Source organism: Cuculus canorus, chromosome 14, assembly GCF_017976375.1.
Source record: "Cuculus canorus isolate bCucCan1 chromosome 14, bCucCan1.pri, whole genome shotgun sequence".
Classification (NCBI taxonomy): Eukaryota; Metazoa; Chordata; class Aves; order Cuculiformes; family Cuculidae; genus Cuculus; species Cuculus canorus.
Genome location: NC_071414.1, coordinates 19,720,349 through 19,747,441, shown reverse-complemented (window position 1 = coordinate 19,747,441; position 27,093 = coordinate 19,720,349). Strand labels below are relative to the sequence as shown.

The 27,093-nt window shown below is 49.2% G+C and overlaps 2 protein-coding genes across 6 annotated transcripts in view; one reads left to right on the top strand and one right to left on the bottom strand.

Moving 5' to 3' along the window:
- Window positions 1-8,421, top strand: part of NR3C1 (nuclear receptor subfamily 3 group C member 1) — a 58,941-nt gene extending 50,520 nt beyond the window's left edge. Inside the window, exons 7-9 of the mRNA XM_054079748.1 lie at window positions 3,707-3,837; window positions 6,839-6,996; window positions 7,879-8,421. Of these exons, the coding sequence (XP_053935723.1) occupies window positions 3,707-3,837; window positions 6,839-6,996; window positions 7,879-8,031 (442 nt within the window). The 3' untranslated portion in view covers window positions 8,032-8,421. The remainder of the gene's footprint in view (window positions 1-3,706; window positions 3,838-6,838; window positions 6,997-7,878) is intronic.
- Window positions 8,422-8,458: 37 nt separating this feature from the next.
- ARHGAP26 (Rho GTPase activating protein 26) overlaps window positions 8,459-27,093 on the bottom strand; it is a 200,940-nt gene continuing 182,305 nt past the window's right edge. For 3 of the 5 annotated variants that reach the window (XM_054079751.1, XM_054079752.1, XM_054079750.1), the window contains one exon: window positions 8,459-26,700. In XM_054079751.1, the coding sequence (XP_053935726.1) occupies window positions 26,612-26,700 (89 nt within the window). In that variant the 3' untranslated portion in view covers window positions 8,459-26,611. The remainder of the gene's footprint in view (window positions 26,701-27,093) is intronic. The other 2 variants (XR_008452247.1, XR_008452248.1) reach the window with 2 other exon arrangements.

Genomic DNA, 27,093 nt, shown 5'->3' with positions numbered 1-27,093 from the left:
TCAGAGCCAGCTCTGAAGCTGAAGATATATCTGGCGTGGAGAGAAAAGTTTTGGCAAATTGCATAATGTTCTGTGTGTTTATTGCATAAAAGTGATAGTGTGATCCTACCAGATTCACTGAGTTCTGGTGTTCAGTTAAGCATTTATGTCTAAGCCTGATTAAAATCTGGCTAAAAAGACAGTTTTACAAATGGAAGAACATGTCTGGGCTTTTTTTTCTGTTAAACTTTGTTATCAGTTTTCAAGAAAAAGTGAATCTCCTGGAATGTTTGGGCATCGTTTTTCTTGCTCCATGTGTCTTTTTCCCCTGTATTTTTTGAACTTGTGTTGTGCAGCAATTCTGTGCGGTAGAGGAGTGAAAGAGAGAACTGGGATTGCTGAGCTGATGGGCACAAGGCTCAGTTTGAGATGCAGGGAGTACAGACCTATTGCACAGACATACACAGTTGTATTACTTTCCATATACAATTTCAAAGGTACAGTAGCGGATTAGGTTGGGTTACGCCTTTCTGCCTCCAGTCTGGAGAGCAAATCCTCTGTCTCACACCTCCTTCTGTTGGGCTATGTTCTGGAATCAGTCCCGATGGACTGTCACACTGTGCTGCCTTTCATCATAGAATCACAGAATGGTTTGGTTTGGAAGGAACCTCACAGCACATCCAGTCCCACCCCCTGCCATGGGCAGGGACACCTCCCACTGGATAAGGGGCTCCAAGCCCCATCCAATCTGGCCTTGAACACCTCCAGGGATGGGGCAGCCACCACTGCTGTGGTCAGCCTGGGTCAGTGTTTACTCTGAAGCCATTTTAGTGATTGTGTCCTTCAGCTCATATTTTAAAATGCCACTTCTTCAAGCAAGCAGAGTAGCATCAGCATAGTTTGTAACAGGGTTTGTAAGTGATCTTTTGGTCGTGCAGTTGCAGAGGTGATGGCCACCATCTGTAATCATTTCTTTATAGTAATGGCTTTGCAAAAGAAGGTGAGAAGCAGGTGATGGGTGAGCACCATCTGTGTTCTTACATTTTTCAGTGCTTAGACTATGTCTCTGGAGTAAAACAGTCTCTGTGTGGTGGAATTGAAATTATTGATGTTCTCACTAATAAGCTTAATAACATCTAATTTGCTTTAAGTCAGAGGTCTTCTGCTGTTTCATCAGTGGGTCAAAACCCCAGAGATTTACAGCAAACTATGTGTTGGTGCTCATTTTATCAGTTCTCTTATTCCCAGGTGCTTTTTCCTCACGTTCTTTTGTAACTAGCTCTGTAGGGTTGGTATCATCTGGTTTTCAGAATTCCAGCATCTTGTTTACTGATTGTATTCTTCTGTAGACTTAGCTGAACTAAATGACTCACAGCAGTGGTGGAAATCATCACATGCTTTTGTCATCAACACGCATCCCACCCAGAATGCGTGTGTACATCCCGTGTATGCAGCATGGGCTTCCACTGAACTCAGAACTTGCAGCTGATTCCCAACTGCATTCTTTTCTGAGGCAGCTGGTTACAAAAGCAGAGGAATACTAGCTACTTGCAGAACAAGAGGGTGATTCAGATCAGACTGAATTTACAATCACTAAAGCAGGATCACTTCACAAGCGATAAAGTGCTGTTGCTCAGCTGTTTACGTCTCAATTTATATGAATGGCAAGAATTGCACGAGAATTGAACTGCTGGTCTCCACCCTGTCTCACTGGGGGGTCCCTGGTGCCCCATGGGGCCTCGGTGCCGGCTCTGCCTCCTGCATCAGCTGCTCCCCAGCTTCTGTGGAGTGAAGCAACTGTCAGACCTTGCAGCTTCCCTGGGCTTCTGAGCCCTGCTTATCGCCGGGGCTTGCAGGAAGACTCCATGACAGCAGTCTGGTTCTTTAGGTGGCTCCTGCTAAGGAGACATAGAATCATAGAATAGTTTGGGCTGGAAGGGACCTCAAAGCCCATCCAGTTTCACCCTTGCCATGGGCAGGGACACCTCCCACTGGATCAGGGGCTCCAAGCCCCATCCAACCTGGCCTGGAACACCTCCAGGGATGGGGCAGCCACAACTTCCCTGGACACCCTGGGCCAGTGTCATGTATGATGTCATCTCTAAATATAGTATCTATTTTAATTAGCTCAGTGTAGCACCTAGTTTAAGTGATCTATCTGGATTATGTGTGGGTAAATTAATTTGTGGAGTTGCTGAACGCCCTCTGTAAGGACGTAAACCAAGCTGGGTGTAAGGAGAGACCCTACAGCTCCTGGGCCATGACTCGGCCTGGGTCCTTGCACAGCCGCCCTCTGCACACAGCCCTGCAGCAGCTGAGATCATCTGATGTGCACCGGCCAGGAGATCTGTGAGGGGAATGTCTGGGACCTCTTCCCAGACCCGTTGCCAGCATTAAGGCCTCTCCAGTGAATCAGCTTCCCTCTTGTTCTGACGCAGCCTGGGTCCACTGCCCTCCGGGGCACAGTGCAGTGCTCGCCTGTGCACCCTGACCCCTCTGAAGGGAGTGGGCCCTCTTGTACGTTTGGTTTCTGAGGACTGTGATGAGCAGAACCTTGGCATTACCAACAATCTGCCTGTGTTCATACAGGCCTTCAGCCACGCAGATGCGATTGCATTTGCAGCAGATACAAACAAATGACGGGCAGACCCATTTCATAATGTTTATTTTAACCTTCTGCCCAGAAATGGTAACAGTTTTACATGAGGAAAATTGCTGAGCCCTGTCATAGAGTCTGTTTAATTTACTCCATGTGAGATGTGTTAGATGCCCTTTGATACAGCCCAGAGAAAATGTGCCAAGCAGCCAAGTACTGTCTTTGTCAGTACCCTGAGAAGCACCCGACAATTTTACCCTCATTTCTGTTTCATGTGAGGTGCCTTCTGGGCACTTTGCGTTCTCACTCTTATTCCCTGATTGTCAAAGCCTGCTGGAACACCGATGCTTGTAGGTGCGTGTATGTGTGTGTGTGCCTATAGCTCTAGATCCCATTTGGGCATAAGGCAGTGCCACACACAGTCGTGTTACAGTTAAAGGCATTGTCCAGCAGCACATTTGGAAATGTTGGGCTTTAGACTTGTGCCTAATTTGGTTTCAGTGCAGTTTCAGTAGCTTTGTTTCTCTCTGCCTTTGCAAACGCCTCTGAATTTTGAATATTTTTAGCTTTTTGCACCTTGGGAAAGGTGTGTTTTCTTCCTTGTTTCCACTTGGGGGTTTTGGGGGATGTTTGTGAGGGTCGATCATATAATTCTCTCTCTGGACTATCGCAGGGGGAAATGAAAGCTGATAACAGCTTTGGAGGAATTGGTGTACTTACATAACCAAGTCTTAACATATACTGTGATTCAGTTTTATCTGTGTCTTTCTTTAGATTACAATATTGAATAAGTGATTTCTATGCCGAGTTTGCACTGAACTGTTCTGTTGACTGTTAGTAAAGGAGCTACTGACCCTTGGTAAAGATGAGCTTTCTTAATAACACTGGGCTTTAATATGTTGAGCTCCCCTTGTGCTGCAGTTCTAGGCCGGTGTTTGTATGTGGTGACAAAGGCAATTGCCCTGAATGGGTTTCCTGGAGGAAAAGCAAAAATATTTTTTCTGTGAGATAGATCACCAATTAGCTTGTCGTCTGCCTCTGCAATCCCTCCTTAAAAAACTTAAATTAAAACTTCTGGATAACTAGGCTGATTTTTAACTGATTTTTTTTGTCTATGCTCTCATATCTCAGGCAGAGAATGAATTTACCATGTATGTATGAACAGTGCAAACATATGCTTATGGTTGCCCGAGAGCTCTCACGGCTCCAAGTCTCCTATGAAGAGTATCTCTGCATGAAAACCTTGCTTCTCCTCTCTACAGGTAGGTGAACGGTTAAGTACTGTGTGAACAATGTAAGTTTACTTTGCTGGTATTCTGATTGTGCAGGTGTAGCTTGAAATTGTGTTAGATATCTGATAGCAAATAAGAGTCAGAATGTGCTGCTTGGCACCTGGCTAGTGGGGTTAGGGAAGGAAGTTCTGCTGTTAGCAGACACAAGACCTGTGTGCTAAGGTGTTACAGGTTGTGTTCAAAACATGGCAGCTCCAACAGAGAGTCCTAACTCAGAGCTGCAATTTAATTCTTCATGTATACATCATCACAGACTGGCTGAGTAGCACAGGACCCAAAGAAATGGGCAAAACTATGACTTCAGGCCAGTGAAATACTTTGAAACAACACCAAAAAGAACCCCACAAACAAACAAAGGAAAACCCAGCCTCCACCTGTGAGGAAGTTCTCATCCAGGGAAGTAGTTTCACTCAAAAAAAGTTATCAAACTCCTCCAGAAGTTGTTAAAACTTGTTAAATAAAGCTACAGCTTTTTGCATTTGCATCTAAATGCATATAGTGGATTTATGGTGGGTATCATAAGATAGATTGATATGATACACTCCATGATGGTTTTTGTCTCTCGATAGGATGTATAGTAGTTAAACAAGCGACAGCTCGGTAAAAAGCTGTCGACTGTACGTGCCTGAAAGGATAAAATAGAGGGTCAGAATAGTCCTTCTGGAATATACAGGAATACCCTGAGCTATTACGCAAATAGCTCTTACAGTTTTATGTTTAGGCTGTATTCCTGCTCCCTGGGCCCTAGGGACGTTTCTCAGTCAGGCTGTACCCCCCGAGGAAGCTCAGCTGAGACCGATGCTCTGAGCATAACACAGAGCCTGTGTGTGTGCATGTGCTGAGCAGGTGTGAGCCGGGCACCTCACCTCGCACTGCGCAGCCTGGCCATGGCAGAGAGCATATGCCTGTTTGCCCTGAGGAGATCCTGGGCCACAGCCCTCGTGCCAATACCCGCAGCATGGAGAAAGCTGTGTCCGAGGCAGTAACTGGTGTTTTCCAGGAGCCTTTGCTGCTTCTGCTTGAGAGAAGATTAGTTTTGTTTTGGTGTAGTGACAAGTGTGCCAGTGTGCTTGGAAAGTATCAATGAGAACAGCGAGGCAAGAGTTGTCAGCATAGCGCTTCTGTGTGATGAAAAGTAGATATTTTTAAAAGATTAAGAAGTTCATTACACAGCAGGCTCAAACATTCCTTATCCTCAGTAATTGGCATTAATAATACCAAAAGAAAACTTGGTAGCTTTGGGCCTTTCCCAAGCAAAGGCAGGAGGATCTTGTGGCCCCACGCTGCGTGCTGCGAAGCCCCGGGTGCTGAGTGCGGGCAGGAGAGGTGTCAGGCACAGGGCGCTGCCGTGCCCCGCTCTCCTCAGTGTGGCCTGGCAGGGACAGCACAGCCTCGCCTGCCAAGCCCAGAACTGGGACAAGGGCTCTTTTCAGAGGAAATTTCAGCTCTGCACTGCCGTGGCCTCTGTAGGAACTTGAAACTTACCCAAAAACTGCAGATTTAAAGCAGTTTCTGAAATCTTTCCCGAAAATTCCTCAAATGTTTTGGATGTGGTGGAGGCCAACTTTCCTTACAGGAATTGGAAATTTCCTTACAGGAATTTCCATGGCAGAAATGGGTGAGCGAGTACACTCACAGAATCAAGCCCATTCACAACTGAAGTGTGGCAGGCACTGGCGCGAAGCAGCAGAAGGCTTCTTTGTTCTGTGTGCAGTCAAAGACAATGTGCTTTCACAGCTCCTTTCGGAGTTCCACACACGTTGTGGAACTTTTGAACACTGAATGGCTCAAATTTGTACAGCTCTTTAATCCACAGTTCCACAATTTTTTTTTGTTTATTATGTTTCTATGTAAGTTTTCCAAGAGAAGATGAAGAAGAGGAGGAGTAAAACAGGAATCCCACACGGTCTAGACACGTAGCTCACACAGAGATGTAGCTCACAGACCTCTTCCATTTAAATTATTGAAGCAGCAGTTGATGTATTGTCGTCTCCTTCGTAGGCAAGGTGGATAAGATACCTCACTCAGACATCCTGCAGATGCTGACATTGTAGTGAGGCTTGGGTTTTTAAAAGAAGGGAGTGTCCTTTGGTGGCCTGTGTCCTCCTCTCTTGCTTTCAGCTGGCGTAATCTTGGCCCTCTCCTCTGTCTTCAGCTCTTTCCATTCACTTCATCAGAGTCTTCAAATCAAACATCTTAAGGACCACTGGAGTCCATGTGCTTGATTTGTCCCAGTTTATGTATTGGTCCTTGGCCTCCAGGAGGACCGTCCTAATAGGAGAGTGTAGGCACAAACATGGATTTGGGTCTGACTGAATACAGGCGTCAGTCTCCACTCCTTGGGTTTCTAAGGAAAGCTTGTCTGGCCGGCACTAGCTCAGCATCCCATCCCTATTCAAAGAAGCTCTGCTGAGATCCGAATTCTTGGCTTGGGCAAGCAGTTTGTTGTCCTGTCTGTCTCTGCTACTGCCTTGCCTGGACATGTTATTTGATCCACATCAGGAAGGCTGGAACTAGATGATCTTTCAAGGTCCCTTCTGAGCCAAGCCCTCCTGTGATCCTGTCCTCCTTGGTCTTCTCTTGATGTGCAGAATTCTTATGGAATCCTTCCAGTGTCACGTTTCCCCAGACACTGAGAACACAGGAACTCTGGCACTGGTGGTCCTTCGTCAGGGCTTGTGGTGCAGGCCAGCGCGTTGCCTCCATGGTGCAGTTTCCTTCCCTGTATTTCTCATTGGGTTCTCGTTAGGGGGTTGGTTTATTATTTTTATTTAGCCCGCATTATTTTTATTAGCCCGCTGTTTGTTCAGTGAGTGATCCGTCTCAATTTCGCTCTTTCCTTGTCTCTCAGTTGTCATTTCGTTCAGTCCTATTACTTTTGGTCATTTCTGTGTAACTAATGTCAGACAACTGAAATAATGACATGGTTCATAGATGTTCCGTATCTGAAAGGTTTGTATCTGTGTTACAGTTCCTAAGGAAGGCCTGAAGAGTCAGTCTCTGTTTGAAGAGATCCGGATGACGTACATTAAAGAGCTGGGGAAGGCCATCGTGAAGAGAGAAGGGAACTCAAGCCAGAACTGGCAGCGATTTTATCAACTGACTAAACTGCTGGACTCTATGCATGATGTAAGTTCTTAAAGGAACGCTGTAGATGGTCCGGCTAAGTAAGTCTGGGTATCACAGTGATCTCCTCTATCTTTCTTTTTTATTTAAAGGGCTAGATATCGACGGGATGGGGGAAGGAAGTGGTCATGCTCCCTGACTGTCTACCTAAAAGCTAATTGAAAGAGGTGGCTGTGGGGCTTTCAGACCACTTTTGCAGTGCACTCCACAGCAATTAATTAATGTAATTTTCAGCTTCTTTAGTTCTTTTAAATACTGTGTTACTTCAAAATGGGGGAGCTCTGAAATTTTCAATGATTTTTGCAATAGCAGCAGAGGCGTTAACTTTAACAACAGTGTTGTCTTGGGGACAGACTATTCAAGAACCTGTGGAATGATTTGGAATAATGTTAAAATAATGCATCAGTGCTGGGCTTAGTATTTGCAGTGGTCTAATCTTTCAAGGTATTCCAGAATTCAGGCTGTCTCCTTTTGCACCATGTACTCTAAGTTGTAATGTTTAAGCTTGGTAAGGCAAGGGAGACAGAGGCACCTCAAAAGTGATTTTTTCTTTCCTCTTTGTGTACCAAGCACCTGGAAAGATCCTGTTAAACTCATCCATGGGGATGTGATTTATGTGCTAGAATGGGTTTGACACAAAATCTCTTGAGTTTTACTAAGGCCCTTGCATGGTCTGTTCACTTGTTTACTGTCAGAATGCCATTTAGATTTAGTGATTACAGTGCCGATAACGGCACGTGTTGTCCGAGCAGGGTGTGAGGGGAGCTGGCAAACCAGGCACCGCGCTGGCCTGCACCACAAGCCGTGGTGGAGGAGGAAGGATGACGGTGAATAGTTCTTCATGTGCGTTCCTGTGCAAGTAATTCTTTGCTTCATCCCTTGTAGGTGGTTGAAAATCTTCTGAGCTTTTGCTTCCAGACATTTTTGGATAAATCCATGAGTATTGAGTTCCCAGAAATGTTGGCAGAAATCATCAGCAATCAGATACCAAAATATTCAAACGGAAATATCAAGAAGCTCTTATTTCATCAGAAGTGACTGCCTTAATATAAAAGGGTTGCCTTAAGAAAATGTCAAACGATAGCTTTTTTTTTGTAAAGAAAAAAAATCCTACAGAACTTGTTCGTTTTGTCCTTGCAGCGGTGTTTCTTTTGTAATTATGCACTACATGTGGTTTACCGAGGGCCAAGATTTAGGCGATAGAAGTGGTGGATTTCTCACATTTGGTGAATAATTGGGGAGAAAGGAAAATAAATCTCACTTGTTAGAAATTCTCTCTCTCCCCTCGTGCAACACCCGTGGATGCGTCCAAGCCACCGACAGGAGCTGAGGCCGTGTTACGAACACTCTGATGATGAGTTTCTGCACTTGGCTGGAGACAATTTTCTAGGATTCTTTTGGGTTTTGGCTTTTTTTTTTTGGTTTTTTTTTTTTTTTTTTTTTTTTGTAAAGTGTTTTGGGTTTATTTGTTTTTTTTTTTTTTTGAAGTTAAGGTAGCGTTTTGGTTTCTGCATGTAACCTGAAGAAAGTTTACAAGTGTATATCGGAAAAGGGAAGTTGTGCCTTTTATAGCTTTTAATGTCTGGTTTTAGCAATTTCCTTTAACTTTATATACCGTGAACTAGGCTTGTTCATTTTTTCTTACATGATTTTTTTGTAATACTTCAAGATGCCTATTGTACAGCTGGTTTTTTAAGGTGGGGCAGCTCGTAGCTTTCCTAAATGACCTCTAGACAGTAATCCTTGAGTATATCCATGTGAAAATGGGTTGGGCTTTGATAACCTAATAGCTTTGAACTGTCAAAGCGACCATAAAGATTCGGTCTTTTTTAAGGGCCAGGGGTGGGTGGGAGAACACTCAAATCTAACTTAAATAGACGCGAATGAACCAGACTACTTTTGGTATACGTGCAAAAGCATTGGATATGCAGATTAGTAGAGAAGTAACCCAGTCCTACCTGGATGTAAATGAGCAGGTTATTTTATATATTGAAAAAAAACCAAGCCTGATTTTTGCATATAATGCAACAGCCATAACTACAAGAGTCATGGGCTGCATTGATGCCAAGAAGATCAGTCCTGACTGCCCATCAGGAAACTTTCAGGAAAATATGCATAGCTTAAGAAAAGTTTACTTCTGTGTGGAGAAACTCACATTTTATACACTTAAATCTATCATCACACAAGTATATATGGAAAAATGCCATTGACTTAGGAGGCAAACATGTAATTATGCCCAGTGGTTTGGTTTTGTTCTGTTTCTCGTATCGCTGTAGAGATTTTTTCCTCGAGTGAGACGTTGGCTGCCGGGCGGGCAGAACAGCAGAGCAGCTGCACCGGCGCATCGTCCCTCTGGAGATACAGACTCCAAACTCATGTGGTTAGAGACCCATTTTCACATCTGCACTTGTCAATGACTGGTTCATCCTCTTTCCTGGAGAGCAGGAAAGCTCCGCTACTGATTTCGTGGTCTTAGAGTTGTATGGCAAACTTTCTGTCTTTGTAAGGCTGCATCATTTCATATCGAATTCCTAGCGTGCCATAAAGTTACCATAAGTCTTGTGAATTTCTCCTTGTTGCCATTGATAACGATATTTTAAAACGTTTAGAAGCTGTAGTAGCCTTTTCTACGTGCACCTTAACAATTTTCTGTATCTCAAAATTTCGATATTTACTAAGCCACTCTAAAATTTGATTTTTACTCAAAGTGGCCAGATTATTTGTGTAATAGAAATGAGAAAGATCATCTGATGAAATACAAAACCTAATATATTTTTATATTTAGTTATAGTTTCAAATATGTATAATCGGTATATTCGCTGATCTGAGAAAAGAAGGGAAGGGCTACTGCAGCTTTAAAAGCAATTTATTAAATGATTGTAAAATAGCTTGTATAGTGTATAATAAGGATGATTTTTAGATGACAGATTGCTTTATCATGATACATGTAATTATATTTTTTGTAGGGGTCACAAATATGCTGAATGGTAACCCGTACAAGTTGTGGTTTGTCTGGAGGTAGTACTGCCGGCATCGGTGTTCAGGATCCAAAGAAGTAACTCTGGTTAGAAAGGAAAACCTATGTTCGGTGGATGTCGTTATGGTCAATTATGTGTTGATTCAATCACTGTGTAGAAATTGCTGTTGGAGCTTGGATGGATGCTCCTGTCTGTGTGATCGGTTACCATTCTCGCGTCACTGCTAGGTCAGACCTCTGCTGCAAAAGACATAAGCTGGAAAGACGCATGTGTGGCACCTGAGAACACGCGGGGTTAATGTCATAGACAGCCCCACGCACCGTGGCAAAATCCATTTTGAGAAATTGGGCAATAATAACACATACAGGTACCAGCAATATGTAAATACAGAGCGTGGGGCGCTCGCAGTAACCAGGACATTTCTGTAGTTTGGCAAAAGCGAAACAGGAAACTAAATTCTAAGCCTTTCTTAAATCTCTTTGAATAGTATACCTATTAAACAAAGATATTCAGTACTTTGAGTAAAATATACTTTAATAAAAAAAAAGAAAAGCACTCATTCTCTTCTCTTTGAATGATCTGTAAGAACTTGTGCGTTTTGTAGCAGCTAAGGTAAAATTCAGTATTTTAACTTGAACTTCCAAGCGAAGTCCATGACAATATTCCCATGACCTGTTTGAGGTGCAGATAGGAGTTTGCAGGTGGGCTCTTCAGTTACAAAGAAGTTGTTCATTCTTTAGTGGGTGTTTTTAAAACATGTGTCCCTAGGTACTTCGATTAGAGCTGGTGCGGAAGCGTGAGCGTGGGGCTGCGCCCGTGTGCACAAAGACACAGCATTTCGGGGTTTGCCAGCAGAAGAGTACCTGCCATGAGCATGAACAAATCGCCACCGTGAGAGGGTTGGAAACAGAGGAGGAGAGAGGCTCTCTACCCCCTTTTTGTCTCTATGCCTGTACATTCATTTTTAGGGTGTGGATTTAAGGGGAAAAAAAAAAAGGAAACTGTGATGTTGGGAGAAAGCAATCGTCCTGTACGTGCTGTTAAGTTTTGAACTTCACAATTAGAAATACGTAGTGCATTAGTGAGCAGTGAGAAGTCTGTGTTCTGTGTATCCGTAGTCCTTGTAGCAGTGGGTAGTATCTGCACTCTGGATAAAGCAGGGAGAATTCTGACTTCGTCTCTTCAGTGCCTTATCACAAAGTGCATGCATCCGACCGAGGGGCGCCCGCCGCCGGCAGCTCAGGACGCGCGTGCTGAGCGCTTGGAATGGCCTTATGTGGGAGAAGCCAGGAGTGGGGATGAGCAGGAGCCGCTGTCATCTCGCACAGCTCAGGTGGCCGAGTCAGAGGTGCTGGTGGGAGGTTTGCGCTGGGAGGCGGTGGCAGGAGCTGCCGCTTGGAGCTGAAAATGACCTCGATGTCTTGGTGGGCAAAGGTGGAGAACAGGAGGAAGCGACTGGCTGAGTGTTGACAAAATCCTGTGTCCCGGAGTCGAGTGTGAGCGAGCGAGGACTGCAGGACCTTACCTTAGTGGGAGAGTTACGCCGTCGCATGTAGTCGGTACCAGTTTAGCTTGGTCCTTCACCCAGCCTGCAGCCAGGGGTTGCTGAGCCATCGATGTCGCATAGGAACCAAATCTTCAGGAAAGGATTTAGGGCCTCATTTTCCAATGGAAGGCTGTATGTATGAAAATATTTCCCCACCTCCAAACTAACTTGCGTTAACAGCATAGAGACCGCAATGTGTCATTATTCTATTTTGTATATTCAATGAAAGATATATGCTGGGGACAAATCTATATCATACCTGTGTATGGCATTATTAAAAAAATCATTATTTTTATCAGTAATTTTAAACAGCATAAAAAAAATTAAACCAGTGGCTCCTGTTTAAGAATAAAAGTTGTAGTTTTTTATTCATGCTGAATAATTCTGTAGTAACAAGTCTGTAGTTTTCACCTACTCAGTGAAATGTTGGACTGTAAAAGCTTGTGTGGAATTGTTGAACATTTATTTTTTCATTTAAAGTTGCTGTTCTGGTAATACAAAGCCACACATCTGTACAGAAGTTGCAGTAAATGTGAGCCATTTACAGCAATGCCGAATAATGGACAGAAACCATATAATAAAATTCTGCTTTTTTCATTAATTGGCTCCAAAATGCTTTTGTAGCATTTGCTGCGTGCCCGGGGTGGGGGGCTGTGTCTGACACCCTTGTCATTCTGTTTATGCCGTTTTCCTTGCCAGGATTGTTGTTGCCTTGCTCACATCCATTTTCCAGAGGGCAATCTCCATCAGTTTTCTAATCGGATGGGAACGGGTCTGTGCCTCTGAGCACACCGACCTGTGCGTGCACCACAGGGGTGAAACCCAGGCCGGGTAAGTGGAGAACAGCAGCACAGGGTGGGTCAGAATGAACGACGGGAACTGATTCAATATTTATTTTGTTGTTGCAGTGTTTCTGAACTGTTTAATACTGATGGGAATGGTGGTAAACACTCCTTGCGGAGGCAGGCACCACGCGCCAAGAAAGTGATGGAAGGGAAATAAAATAGAGCACGAAGCGTTGGGTGGTCACGGTGCAAGGCTTGAGGCGGGCAGGGTGCGTCTACCCTCAGCTGAGCGGGCAGAGGGGCGGCTTGGGGAGGGGACCCCGCAGCTCATGGGGCTGGAGGCAGCTCTGTGGGTCGGTGGCCGTCCCCGTCCCCAGCTGGAGTCACAGCGTGGTGTGAGAGGCCTCCCCGAGGGGCTGTGGTTGCCTGGGGGTCCCGGGGCTGTCTGACCCTGCTGGGCTCCCTCGGTTCCATCCAACCCTCCCTTTCAGGTGGGATTCCTTATGATGGATTAGCACCATGGTTTGGCGGGGTTGTGCGATGGCGTGGGTGTGTTTCTGCCCTGGGGCGTGCAGGGCTGTGCCATCAGCAGAGCCCCCAAAGTCCTCCGTGGGGGCAGAGGGGGGATGGGCAGGGGGCCGGGGACACAGGGCTGTGATGCCCATCCCGGGAAGGGGTGCGAGGAGGTGACACCCCTGCCAGGAAGGGGCAACGGGCTGCAGCGATTCAGCCTAAGGGGTTAAGCTGCCCTTGGGCCAGTGGGATGGCACCCTGCGTGAGAAGGTCATAACTTTCCAAGAGCAAAATTTAACCAAAACTGTGGAAAAAATTATTTCCTAGACCATCCCTGCTGGGGAGCGGCTCTGTTGGGCTGTGGGTGGGTGGTGGACACCGTGCCGGGGGTTCACAAAGTCTCGCTGCCCTGCAACAAAATCCACCACCATAAAATTCCTTTCCTGCCATATGCCTGCTTGAGTTTTAAAAAACTCATCTTCAAACCATCAGTAAATAAAACTAATGCATATTTTTTTCCTTAGCAGAGCTCCTGTCTTTACCCCATTGAATAGCAAACAGTGTGACATGTGTGCTATAATAAAATATCATTTAATAGCAACATAAAATGCCAGCTTCCCAGCAGGGAACGATTTCATTGAATTGCTTGCAATTAAAACAAAGGCTTGCATAAATCTCACTGTGGAACTTTCTAAGCTAGGTGGCTGGAGATGGGGGTCAGAGGAGATCCAAGAAAAGGATTAATCATAAATACATCACTTTGTAACGAATATGAAAGGATGCTTTAAAGAGATGCATCAGGTATTAAAGATCATAGAACAGAAACATGGAATCATTTAGGTTGGAAATCGCCCTCGCATCATGTCTGGGGCCTCCTCTGGACCTGTTCCAAGAGGTAAAATAACCGCCCTCCTGCCCTGTTGGGTGGGTTTGGTGTGCGCGGTGCTGAGCTGCGGGGAGGCGGGCAGCCCTCCTCTCTTGTTTCACAATGCCTTCTTGGGCTCCATCTCCATCCCCTAAGAAATTTCGATGGAACCCAGCGTGAGATTGAAACTTGTGATTTTTTATTTGTTTTGTTCATGCTTTCCCAATAAAATGATGGGATTTCAGAATGCTTTGGAAAAGATGCCATTAAATGCCATTTTTACAGTCCTGTCATTTAAGATCCCCCAGCTTGAGCACGTATGACTTCATGTTGGACACTGGACTTGAAAATATCTTGTATAGGACATGTACCTTTTAAAACAAAAAAAAAGAAGTGTAAATATTCAGCTTGCCAAAGTGAGGCTGGAAGAGCGGGAGCCAGAGAAACCCTCTGAAAGGGATTAAAAGTGAGTCGCAATGCCCAGGCCCACAGAATGGCTGATAAAAACTTGCTCTGAAGCAACGCTGGAGCAGTGGTGAGGACGGTCAATATTCTCACTCAATGCATCACAGGCCTGGCACAGCTCCCAGGCATAATTAAGGATATTCTCTGAGGTCACAACAGGGAATTTTAAGTTTAAAAAATAACAAGTAAGTGGAATCCTTCTAATTATAGGCTCTGTTGGTTCAAGATCAAACCACACGAAAGAGGGAGGGGAAACTGCTGACGCAGCATCTCCTATGGCCACTAATTGTGTTGCTAATGCTCCAGGACAGGGTTATCCTTTCTGCCTGATGTGATCCACACCAAAAAGAGTGCCCCATTGTGCTCAGCGAGGGGAGCGGGAGCTGCAGCTGCAGGAGGAGCTGAGCAACGGGACTTGGATCCCCTCCCAGCCCGCTGCCAAGCACAGCTTCAGCTCCCTCTGGCAGCTCAGAAAACCCACGCTTGCCTTTTTTTCCTTTCCTCACACTTACTGGGAGGTTTTTGGGTTTGGTTCAAGTGGGATGTTTCTTTGTTTTCAGAAGAATGAGTGCGAGCGGGCTCGGCACGGGGCTGCTGGGGGCTGCGGGTCACACGCTGCCAGCGGCCGCTCTGTTCCCTGCCTGGAGGCTCTGTCCGGCCCAGGGCAAAGCGCTCGGGTCTGCTGAGCACGGGGGGAAGGATTCGGCCATGCAGGGTTGCAAAGTCCCACTCGGCAGCATCCCCTGTGAAAGTCACACCATGAGCCCCGTTCCCCTGGTGCATGGAAGAGTCACCCAGCAGGGCCAGGGCATCAGCTCTAACCTCGTCAAGCCTTTTTTCTTTTTATGGAGTCATGGCATGGTTTGGGTTGGAAGGGATCTCAAAGCCCATCCATTCCCACCCCTGCCATGGGCAGGGACACCTCCCACTGGATCAGGGGCTCCGAGCCCCATCCAACCTGGACTGGAACCCCTCCAGGGATGGGGCAGCCACCCCTGCTCTGGGCAGCCTGGGCCAGGGCCTCCCCACCTGAACAGCGAAACATTTCTGCCTACGATCTCATCTGGATCTCCCCTCTTTCAGCTGAAAACCCTTCCCCCTTGTCCTGTCCCTGCCCTCCCTGATCCAGAGCCCCTCCCAGCTTTCCTGGCACCCCTTTCAGCACTGGAAGCTGCTCTAAGGTCTCCGCGCAGACTTCTCTTCTCCAGACTGAACAACCCCAGCTCTCCCCCCTGTCTTTGGATGGGACATGCTCCAGTCCCCTGATCAACACCTTTTTTTCCTTCTCCTTTATTTTATTCTTTTTCTTCCTTCCTTTTTTTTTTTTTCTTGCCTATTTTTCCCCCATCGTCTTTTCCACCTTCATTTTAACGAAGCTGCACCCAACACACAGCACTTCCCAGCCTTCCTGCATCCCACAGCTGCCCGGCTCCTTTCCCTTTAGCTGGGACAGCTTACTAATAACCATGGCAAGCCCTGTTTTCTCTCAGATAGTGTCTGGGGAGAACAGGGAGGGCAAGGATGGAGTCAGGCTTGAATGCTCTGTGGTCACAAGCCAGTGACAAACATATGGATGTGCATACATAATATATACACACAGACGTTTCTCCACATCCACCGTCATGCAGCAGGGAGCGGGGCTGCTCCCAGCTGCACACACGTGTGTCCCGGCGCCAGCGCTGAGAGGATTTGCAAGAAGGAGGAGGGGAGGAAAGAAGGGGGAAAACAAACACCGGCCTGAAGCACTGTGAATTGAATCTCAGTAGTTATGAATAATACAGTAAAATCCAGCAGAACCTTAACCACACCAACAACAGCGAGAAGCCCCTCTGCTCTCCACAGTGACGGTGTTTGATGGGAGATGTCGCACAGCTCCTGCCACGGGGAAGGGTCCCTGGGCGCTGCCTGGGATGGGATGGGGGGATGGAAAGGTACCAGTGCCTGCACGCCACCCTCTTGCTGGTCATAGAATAAAATCAGCTCCTTGGAAAAGACCTTTGAGATCGAGTCCAACCGTACCAGAAAGCGAATGCTGGACAAGTGCTTTACCTGCAGGACTCAGGGCTGATGACGCTGCGAGGCCATGGAAGAGCTTCCCTGGTTCCCTCGGGAGCAACACGGCCACAGCCAGGGACATGGGACGTGGACTATCCTAGGAAGATGCACTGGGATGAAGTCACTTGTGCTGTTACGGACTTGGAAAAACAGAAGCCGCCGAGGGAATCAGAAGCTCTGAAACCATAGCATTTGTCCAATAAGCTATTATGAAATATTATTTGCCTAAATAATATTCATCAACAGTTTGACAAATATTTCCCCCGTCAGAAGCACAGTGCTGAGGCGTCTCTCCATGAAGATTAAATGATGGACTCACGTTTTCCAAATTACCAAACCAATGGTCACTCTTTGGTCACAGCTGTGGCTGAGCCGCTGTGTCCCCCAGCAGCGATGTCTCCGACCACGGCTCCCACCGGCCCTGCACTCCGCAAGCGTCTGTCCCGGCCTCTCCACAGCCACAGCTGAGCTCCTGCAAGGAGCATCCCGAAATGAAAACTCAACAGTTTAATTCCTTATGTCTTTCATACTCCTTTCCTTTCTGGCTTGCAGATGGTACTCGTGCAGCCAAGATGCAGAAGAGCCACATGTGCTCCTACATCAAACAAACGAATACCTTCCTGCAGGGCTCAAACCAGAGAAATCACCAAAAAATGAAAAAAAATCCAACAAACCCAGCAATTTGCAAACCAATAGAAACCCAACAGACATTGCTTTCACAGTCTCCTACTTTGTGGGGTGCTTCTTCCCATGTGTGGGTCAGACCCTCACCCAGCGCCAAACCCTGTCCCCTTCCACAGGGGCTGCTCCCCATCCGCAGGGGCTGCTTCCCACCCCTGGACCCCCTCGAGGCCCAGAGGGGCTCATGGTGCCGGCGCCCCTTGGCCCTGCTCCGTGGCCAGGACTCCCTCCCACTGCAGCTGGGATTTGCTGAGCAGAATGGGCCTGAAAAAGCTGAAAGCGATTGGTCTAAATATATCAGTGTTGCTGGGGAAATAAATAATAAACAGAGGAGTGACTGTGACCCGCAGCTTAACTGGTTCTCGTCCCGGTGGCCGGAGGGCCATCCCCGGGTGCTCTGGAGCGGCCGGCGGTGCCGGTACCAGGCCAGCGCCGAGCAACGTTCATGGAACACAAAGCCAAGGCAAATCAAATTTTAGAAGAACCGATAAAGCAAAGGCAGTGGCAGGCCAGAAGCAGCACGTGCGCTTCCCAGCCCCAGAAATAGCAGCCCCCAATACAGATTACGATTGCAGCAAAATTAATAACCTCTAACAGGCAAAACATCCACAGGATCGACGGGGCTGGCAAACAAAGGCCACTGTAGCTCGAGCAGTAAGGGTTTCCCATCCCTCCCCGTGCCCGCACCTACAGACCCGAGCAGAGGGCCAGTGCCCCTTGGAACCCGCTGCCCAGGGCAGTGGTGGGGACATAGAGGGACTTAAAAGCCATGTGGACATGACACTGGGACACGGATAAGTGGTGGCTCGGCAGTGTGAGGTTTATGGTCGGGCTCGATGATCTTAAAGATCTCCAACCTAAATGATTCTGTGACTCTGCCCCAGGCAGGACGAGGAGGGCTTGGTGTGAGCACTGTGCCCGGCCCTGAGCGCCGGCCAGGACGGTGACGCTGCCTCCAGGGTGAGTTACAAGTAAACAACATTGGAATAATATTGTTTGCACAAGAGCTGCTCTAACAGCAGCTGGAAACATGAGTTAAAACCCAAGCCCACGCCGCTCGCTGCCGCAGCCGAGGCAGGTCCTGGCCGGGTCAGCGGCCCCAGCGCAGCTGCAGCCCCTCTGGGCTGGCCCCAGGCCACCAGGGCCCTGGCAGAGGGAGCCACAGTGCCGCCATTTCCCAATGCAAGCTTGAGAAACCCTCTGTGGTGGCTGCCTGAACAGCAGAAACCAGCCGGGGGGCTGACCGTGCTGTCCCAGCCACTGCAAATAAGAACTTAGCTTGAAGGAAGGCTCCAGCGGTCTTCTTTCAAACCCCACTTCTCCCAACAAGGTTTGCATGAAGCCAATTCTTTGCTTTGGTGAACAGGAGCACTTGCTTCTACTTGCATTTAGCAGTTCCTGAGGCTGCTGGAGGAAGACCCACCAGTGGGATGGTAGCACCATGTGAAGTTCCCCCACTTCTGAAGGCTTTTGCAGAGGTGACCGTGCCATCCACCACTGCAGGACAACCTCCCCTGGCCTGGGCAGAGCCCCCAGCGCCCATGAGTGGGATGCTGGCAGGAATGAAAGCTGGGATTAAAACCAAGCTGAGCAAAGGGGCCGGCTGGGAGCTGCCCCCCACCCCCAGGATGCTCACGGCGTGGCGAGGGTCTGCCTTCACATTGCTCTGCATTGCAGTCATCCTGGTGGTCATTTGCAGTGCCTTTTCCAGTGCCCATTACTATTTCTCAGCCTCTCAGGTGGTTGTTAACAATGGCTATGGTTGATTTAATTATCCATTTGTTTAAGGAAACCTCCTCAACCTTGGGGTAGCTCAGAGAAGGGGCGCAGCACGCGGATGCGATGCTCTTGCAGAGCTGGGGAGATGGGATGCAGAAATCTTGACATGGAAATAGGTTTTTTTAAACTCCGTCCGTGTTCCCATGTCCTTACCATCTTCCCTACATTTCCCATATCATTTGAACCCTGCGGCAGATTTCCAGGGTGCCCGGCCGCTGGGCTTTTTTTTATTTCTCCTTCCTGAGTGCGTCAGTGAGTTTTAGAGCCCAGGTGTGATTATCTAAACCCTTTTGTCTGAGGTTTAGAAGCAAGAATAAGCTTCATTAACAGAAGGGAGGATTTATAATAAGTAATAGCTAGGTGCTACCTTGTGAGCTGTCAAACAGTTGTGCTAAATTACAAGCTGCTTTGCCGTGCTCATCTTCAAATAATCAGCTCCTCACCCAGAGAATAGAACTTTAAACAGCTATTTCTTTTAAAAAACTTGCTTTTAATCTTTATTTCCCAAAAGCTGAGGATTTGAATTAGCCCAAATGTACAAACTATAATTGCTTTGAGGTTTCTTGTTCGTTAGAATAATTAAAATACCATGCACTTGCTAAGCAGAACACATCCCTGCAGCACGGGGCTCGCTCTCCCCGCGTAGGTAACTTCCCACAGCTACAGAGCCACCTGCATTCAGCCAGCACCGACCTGGCGAGAGCTTGGCCGGCATGGGCGCTGCGCGGGCTCTCGCCGTCAGCCCGTGGGTGTCAGCTGGCGGCGGTCACGCCGCTGGGGACAGCAGCGCAGGGATGCGGGTGACCCTGTCCTTGCGGGGCGGCTGCAAGGGCATCGCTTGGCGCTTGCAGGAACAACCAGGGTCAGGGAGGACGTGGTCCTCGCTGTGTGCGCAGGAGTGTGCACGGGCCCTGTGTGCCTCCATGGGTGGGAGGGACGCAACCATAGCCCGAGCAGTTCCTCCCGCTTTAAGCAATGACGTGGTCTGTCCTGTCTGCTTGATTAAACCCTGTCACCCACAGCGACACTCAGCCCTCACTCCCTGGAGCTCTGGGTGGGGTGGGAGGTGCTGCTTCCCTCGGACACCGCTGCCTGGGTGCACGGGCTTTCGCAGCCACGTAGTATCGCTGGAGAAAAGCAAGCGAGCAATGTCCCAGCAGCAATAATCTGCCAAACCGAGCCCTGGGAGAGGGCAGCCACAGCTTCTGACAAGTGCCACCGTCCGTCAGGAACGGCGCGTCTGCCTCCTGCTCGGGCACCACCAGGTCACCCACCAGACTCACAGAATCATGGAATCACTAGGCTGGAAAAGACCTCTCAGATCATCCTAAGTCCAACCATTCCTTCCTGCCACTAAACCGAGTCCTTGAGCACCCAACTTTTAAACAAACCCCCAACGTTCCTGCTCCCCCCGGCAGCCCCGCAGGGATGTGGGTGTGCCTGGGCAGTGCTGAGCGCCCGCCACAGCCCGTGTGCGCGTGGGGATGAGACGCTGCTCGTCAGCGGGTCTATGGGGTGTCACTGCTGCAGTGTGACACCCCCAGTGCTTCTCTGCGCATGTGCTCCAGCCTGAGAGAGGTGACCTTAGACACAGGGTTCTTTGGCTACTAAATATCAAGACCTATTAAAATCAAGCACAGAGCTCTCCCCAAGGGACGCCGCGGGATGCCGCAGCCTCTGCCCAGCAGCCCCGGCTCCGCGTGCGCAGCCCCTCGCTGCGCTGGCAGCTCCGGGTGCCCATCGCCACGGGCAAGGGAGCGCCTGCTCCTTCCCTGCCTCCGCTCCCTTTTAATCCCTGTTCGAGCACATCATGCACAGCCCCCTCTGACCCACTGGCACGGATTGCGGGCGCAACATGCAAACACCCCGCTGGTTTTTTTTCACGCTGGCATTGCTTTCCTTGCTCACGCCTCTGTCCCTGGCTCCAAAGCAAGAGGCAGTGTAGAAATGCTGCTAAAAAAAAGGGGGGAAAAAAGACAACACTCACGTCCCAGGCCACACAAGGCAGATGCCGTGGGCAGCCAAGGGGCTGGGGCACTCGGAGGGCTGCGAGCTGCGGGGGACGGAGCTCTGCTCGTGCCCAGCGAGGCTGGCGACAAGGCCTGAGCGACGCAGGGCAAACGCCTTCCCAGGCGGTGGAAAATCCTTACATGCAATCAAGGCTGCACCCGCCTCCAGGGAAATAAAGTCTACGTGTTTTGAGTAGAAACAGAGGTTTGTGTCTGTACCGGTACCCGCTCCGTGCCTCGCGGCCGGGCCGCAGGCGCATGGCACGCACAGCGCCAGGGGGATATTTCTGTGCCTGGTATTTCATTACCAAGAGCTATTCCAGTCCAGCCATGATTTACCGTGTGCTGCTCCCAAGAGCACGAGAATCACGAGTTTTGTGCTATTTCAATCATTTCGGGAGATGGCACCGAGCACTCTGATATGAAGTGCGGATCGGGGGCTGATTTCCCCAAAGGATGGGGAGCAGAGGCAGGGCAGGCGCGGGGCTGGGATGGCTCTGCCTGGTGGCAGAGGGACAGTGCACAGCCTGACAGGGGAGAGAGGGTTTCTGGGTGCTGAGGAAATCTGTCTGGTTTGCCTTTTCAGTGCTGCGCACTTGAGAGCTGAAAAGAACATAAAAGGCATCTCTACAGGAAAGATGCATCACTGCAAAACTGCAAAGAGGGAAAGAGCTTTTCTGGGAGTGATTTGGGATAAGAGAATTCAGGTTTAGGGGTGGTTTTTCTTCCTTATTCCTGTCTCGTTCTCATGAGGCAGCAGCTCTAAGTTTCAAAGCCTGCCTGGTGCTCTCCAGAGTGGTGAGGGCTCTGGGAGCGACGGGGGATTCGGGGTGCAGAGTCCCCTTCCAGCAAACACAGCTCACAAAGGGAAATACTGTCAGAGAGTGTGTGGCAGAATCCTCCATGGATATGGGGACAAGAAGACCCCTTTGCATTTTTCCATAGCAAAGGATGATTCTGATTTTCAGATAGGTACAGGGACCATTGCCTTATGCTTACGGCTTAAAGGGCTTCACATGAGTTCTGCCTTTGGGCATCAACATCCATGTAGAAGAGTAACTAGAAAATGTGCTGTATCCATGAAAATCCCCCTTCCCACTGCACCTGCTGTGGTCCTACGTCCCACCCTTGATTTCCTGACCCTGTGCCCCGAGCTCAGGGCCCCGCTGGCTGCGGCTGCCCCGCGCCCCGTGCAGGTGTCAAGGGAGGAGCAGGGCGACGTTTTGCCCAGTGGTGCGGAACCTGCTGACCAAATCCCACCATTTCACGAAAAGCAGCTCCTGGGGAACTGCCGCTCCCCCCTGTACTGCCTCGGGGAGTGTAGGGCGGCAGAGGAGAGCCCTAATGCCAAATGAAATCCTCCTGAACATTCATCTGAAAGACAGAGCCTGGGGAGTACAGCTCCCGTGCTCCTCGGGACAGACCCCGGCCAGAAATAAAGGGCTCTTAGAGGCACCCCAGGGACTTAAACAAATACTACATAAGGCTGTAGGGATTTCTGCTGTGAAATCTCTTGGATCAATCAGAATACAGAGCCATCAGCTGGCTCCTGCAGGGCCCAGACGTGACAGCACTGCAGGACTCCAACCAGCATCCTCCTCCCAGCCCTCACCGCCTCCCTCTTCTAAGCTGTCAGCAGAAGTGAAACTAAAATAAGTGATAACCTGTGAGGGCAAATTCCAGTGCTTCAACTGCAATTTACAAAATAAAGAGGCAGCAGAGCCTGAAATCGATACAACAAAACCTCCATGCCAGGATCAGCGGTGCAGCCCATGCCCCAAAGCGAAGGTGTTTGTGTTGCCAGAGCCCCGTGCAGACGGACACACTGCTGCGTACGCACCCATGTGTTCATGCCCGCAGCCGTGCAGGAAGGTCCCATCCCTCTGGCACCCAGAGGAGCTGTGACGTTTTGGTACCTGGTCTGTCGAGCGTACGATGGCTGTTTAAGTCTGCCTTGGGCAGCAGCAGGGCCAGCAGGAGCCCGCCTGCAGCTTGATGTGTTGGCGCTGAGGGCACAGCATCCACACGCTTGCGTGTTAGAGCAATAGCCGAGTGCTGCGAGCAGCTATGGAGCACGGCTGTAATTAGCTTTAATGGTCTGGGCTGCTATTCAGGCCACCGAACTCAGCAGAAGTCTTCTCGAGACAAGACAATTACCAGGAGGATGTTTTGTCTGACTGTGGAGCCAGATGGGAATCTGAAAAATTCATGGTCAGAGCCTGAAATTGTTGCTTTTACTGAGTAATCGCCTGCTCGAAAAAAATCATCTGAGCCAACTCAAACCCAACCCAATGCAATTCAACCCTGACCCAACCCCAACGCAAGCAAAACCCAACTCCAACCTATTCCCCACCCCAAGCCCCCAGTGGGGCACAGGGAGGAGCGACCAGAGCATGGGCAGCAGTCTGGGTTCTCCCAATCCATTTGAGGCGCTTCACTTCCCGCTGCAAAACCCCATGAAACTGGTAAAGCGACACGGACCAGCATCTCGTCGGGACCTCAGAAATGCCACACGTGTTACTGGACACTGGGATGTGGGGACCAGTGCTGGTGCAACCAACTGGTAGGACTTGTGCTGTTGACTCAAGACATGGCAGGAAAGCATGCCAACACTTGTTTGACATCTGTTTCAACAGAGACTACTGAACCGTGTCCTTTTGCGGGGGGGCTAATGCCTAAAATGATGGGACAGGGAATACAGGAGAGACTAAACACCCTGCTTGCTTATAATTGTGACTGATTGCTTTCATAGCAAGCATCAAATATCATGTCAAGCTGATTTACAAAACTATTTTCTATCTTTAATGTGCCTTGGAATAAACCAGTGTTTATTCCAGTATTAAAGCTGGCCCAAAATGGGACCATTTAGTAAGCATTTCAGCCAAATTTTTCTTTTTGGGAAGTTCTAATTAAAAAAAAAACTCCGTGAGTTCTCCTGTAAGAGCAATAATTTCTGCGGATGCTTTATTTCCCCTTCCTCCAGAAGACATCTTGTAAATAGGTTTGCGTGGGACTTTTGTTCCTAGTAACTCTCTAGGTAGCACATCCAAAAGCTCCTAAGTGCCTGGGAGAAGGAATTTACTCCCATCTCAAAATAACTCGAGCATCTGAAGAGCCAAGGGGGGACAGTGCACGGAAAGGTTTAGTGGGGATAAGGGCTGGCAGCAGCCTGCTGGCACAGAGCAGCCGCCGCTGGGGCTCGGGCAGCATTACTAACGAGGTCCCTAAATGCCGTATCCTTAAATATGCCTTTTAGAGTGTTTTTGTCATGCCTGACATTCTCATTTGTCCACAGCTTTCTGTTCCAGGGCCGAGTCCCGCTTGAGACAGAAGGCGGTGCTGGGAAAGCCCTGTCTGAGCCGAGAGCCCCCGGCTCCGGCAGCATCCCACAAAGGCAGGAGGGAGCATGTTGGATGAGCGGCTCGGGACAGGATGGTCCTGAACACAAGCAAATAGTGCTGACAGATGAAATACTGAGCCTTTTTTTCTTGTCTCCTTTCCATTAGTCCTTCCCATCCCTCTCCCACGGCCCTGGAAGAGGGCTTTGTCCGCAGCACCGAGCAGCCCCGCAAGGTTCCAGTGCCACAGAGACTGCCGGGGCTACATCGAGCCCAGCCCTGTCCTCCGCTCCAGGAGAGCCAACAGATGATACAAATGTGCACTATTAAATCCAAGGATGAACACGCACCAGCAACACGCCTGGGAAACATTGCCTTTTATCCCTCCAGACCTCTTCATCCAATGCCCTTCAGCACAAGCCATGGGACAGACTGGAGGCTCCCCTGCGCAAACAGCTCCAGCCAGGCCTGTCCTGTGCCCGGCGCGCCCCAGGGGCTCAGGGTGTCCCTTACGCAGTGGCTACAGTCCCAGGGAGATGAGCCGAACTGCACCAGCCCTAGAAATCAGGAACAAAAAGATCCAGTTTTCCTTCTTTTTTTCTTTTTTTTTCCCCAAGACAAAGTCCAGGAAGTTTAATTACCATGAAAGAAACGTTAAGAGGTCAGAAATTTCAGTTTCCCTCATTTCTAAGTGACACCATGAAGCAAAGGGGAAGGCAGCCCAAGGCCTGGAGGGGGTTCGGGATGCAAGGGTGTTTGCAAGCGCTCTGCTGTAACCGGTTTCAAATGTCCTTCACTTCTCACATTACAGGTCTTCTAAAAATATCAAATATAGATCTTTCTCTCATAATATTTTAAGATACTCTATTTATACATTAATTCTTTCAAAAATAAAAAGTGACACATACAGCAATTCAGTCACTCGGCGTCTTTAAAATTATTACAAAATACACGACACCCATCCCCGCAGCGTGTGGCAGCGCTGCTTCTGCACAACAGAGTCTCTCTCCACCAACAGGCTGGGGTTTCTTTCACCATTTTCTATCACAAAATATAATCATTCCAGCTCTCAACACACCCGGCTCTGCAGTCCCGCAGGGCTCCTCCTCCCACCCTCCCCCTTAAAAGTCACAGAATCGTGGAATGGTTTGGGCTGGAAGAGATCTCAAAGCCCATCCAGTTCCACTCCCTGCCACGGGCAGGGACACCTCCCACTGGATCAGATTGCTCAAAGCCTCATGATGACCCAAAATGACCCAGAATGGCAAGGGATTTGCAAATTTGCTCTGTCAACCACTCGCTGCATGTCCACGGAGGCGTGAGCGTGCTCTCCTGGGCAGGAACACAGGGGTGGTGGAGCCGATGGGCTCATCCTTTTGTTTAAGGTTTTCCATAAACCGTAGCTTGGTCACATCAACACTAAATGTCCTGTGAAGATCGAAATAATTCACCTTGCACAACCAACACTGCACGGACTTGGCACAGACGGACTACAAGCCAGGCTTCAAGCAAGGAGACCACCTAAAAAGCAATGGTGGAGAATAGCAAACGCAGCTCCACAATGGCACATCACTGGCCTGGGCATTCACGAAAGCTTGGATGTATCTGTGCAACGCGCATTGGAAAGTCGGTCAGACAGAAGGAGCGGTGTTTATCTGGAGCTGCATCTCACCCTCCAGGAAGGAAGTGCAGGCGGCACAGATCATAGATGGTTACCTTGTGAAAAAATTACATCTGTAAAAAAGAAATGTTTGAGAGGTTTGGTCCCAAGATTCTCCCTTCCACCGTGGTGACGCCTGCCGAGTTCTGACAGCGCTGGCCCGTGCCGTGCCTGCCCTGCAGAGCCCGCCGAGCATCTCGCTCTCGCCTGCAAGAGCCGAGCTCTGCTGTGGCACGGCAGGATGGTCGCTGCCTGCCAAGGGAAGCTCAGCCTCCTGCAAACTCCTGCCGCAGACCCAGCCTGCGGTCTGACGTCAGCCGAAAGCACCTCATCCCTTCCCCTGCTGCTGCAGTGTCAGAAGGGGCTGGGTTGCTCCCTGGCTGCATGGGAGAGCTTTGCTCAGGCTGGTCAGGAAGCAGGGAAGGGCCTGGGAGCAAAGGACTTCTTGCTGCTGTTTCCTGTGGCGCAGAGGCTGCTGGGTTGGAGTCCCTCAGGTGTTTCTCATGCTCTCTACAGCTGGTAAACAGCCTCGCCGCAGGGAGCATCAGGCTCGGTGGCTTTCTCATGCTGGTTCACAGTTTGCAGGCTCATCCCCTACAGAGCACTCATGCTGCGGCGTGGAGCTGCCACTTGGCTGTTTTTTCTCATTGCTGTGACGGGTCCCAGCTGGGACACGGGCTTTGGGCAGCCCTGCCTCTGCTCGGGGTTGGAGGGGTGAGCATCTCCCCAGGAGCGCTCTCCCCACAGCCCCGGCACGCACCGCAGCAGCATGGGAGGAGACATGTATGTCACAATCCACACAAACATTCATCTCAGTGGGGACAGGGAAGTCCTTCACCCTGTGTCACACAGTGGCAAAGAGCAAAAAGGTCTGCAGGACTCCCCGCCAGCGGCTGCCATGGATACCATGTAAAGCTCAGCAGTGGTGCTTGTTACGCCCAAAGTTATAGGAACTCAACATAGTTCTCGGGGATTAATCCTGTCTTCCCATTGAGGGTCCCTTCCAGCCAGCCAGGCTCCTGGGATGGATGAACTGAGGAGAGAAGGAAGAGGCAGGTTACTGGAGGAGGCAGATTACGGTGTAGGGGTTATTGCTTTCTGCGTGCTCAAAACGTCAAAGTTCCTCTTGTGAGAGAGAAAGACTTTTAATTTCTCTTTAAAGAAATGAACATGCTAAGTAGCTCAGAAAGCTGAGCGCTCTGTCTGTGCGTGCTCATTCCTGGGACTCCTTTGCCTTTACCAAGCACCAGCGACCACACAGTGGAACCACCACAAGAACCCAGTGACTTGCACGCTCAGCTATGGACCGGCTTCTCGAGCACTTGTTGGTCCTGCCGGGCTGATGTCAGTCAAGCATTTGGGATAAAAACAAGCGCTAAAAACTTCCTCCAGATTTGGGCTAAAACCTCTTTGAAGTTCGCAAGGA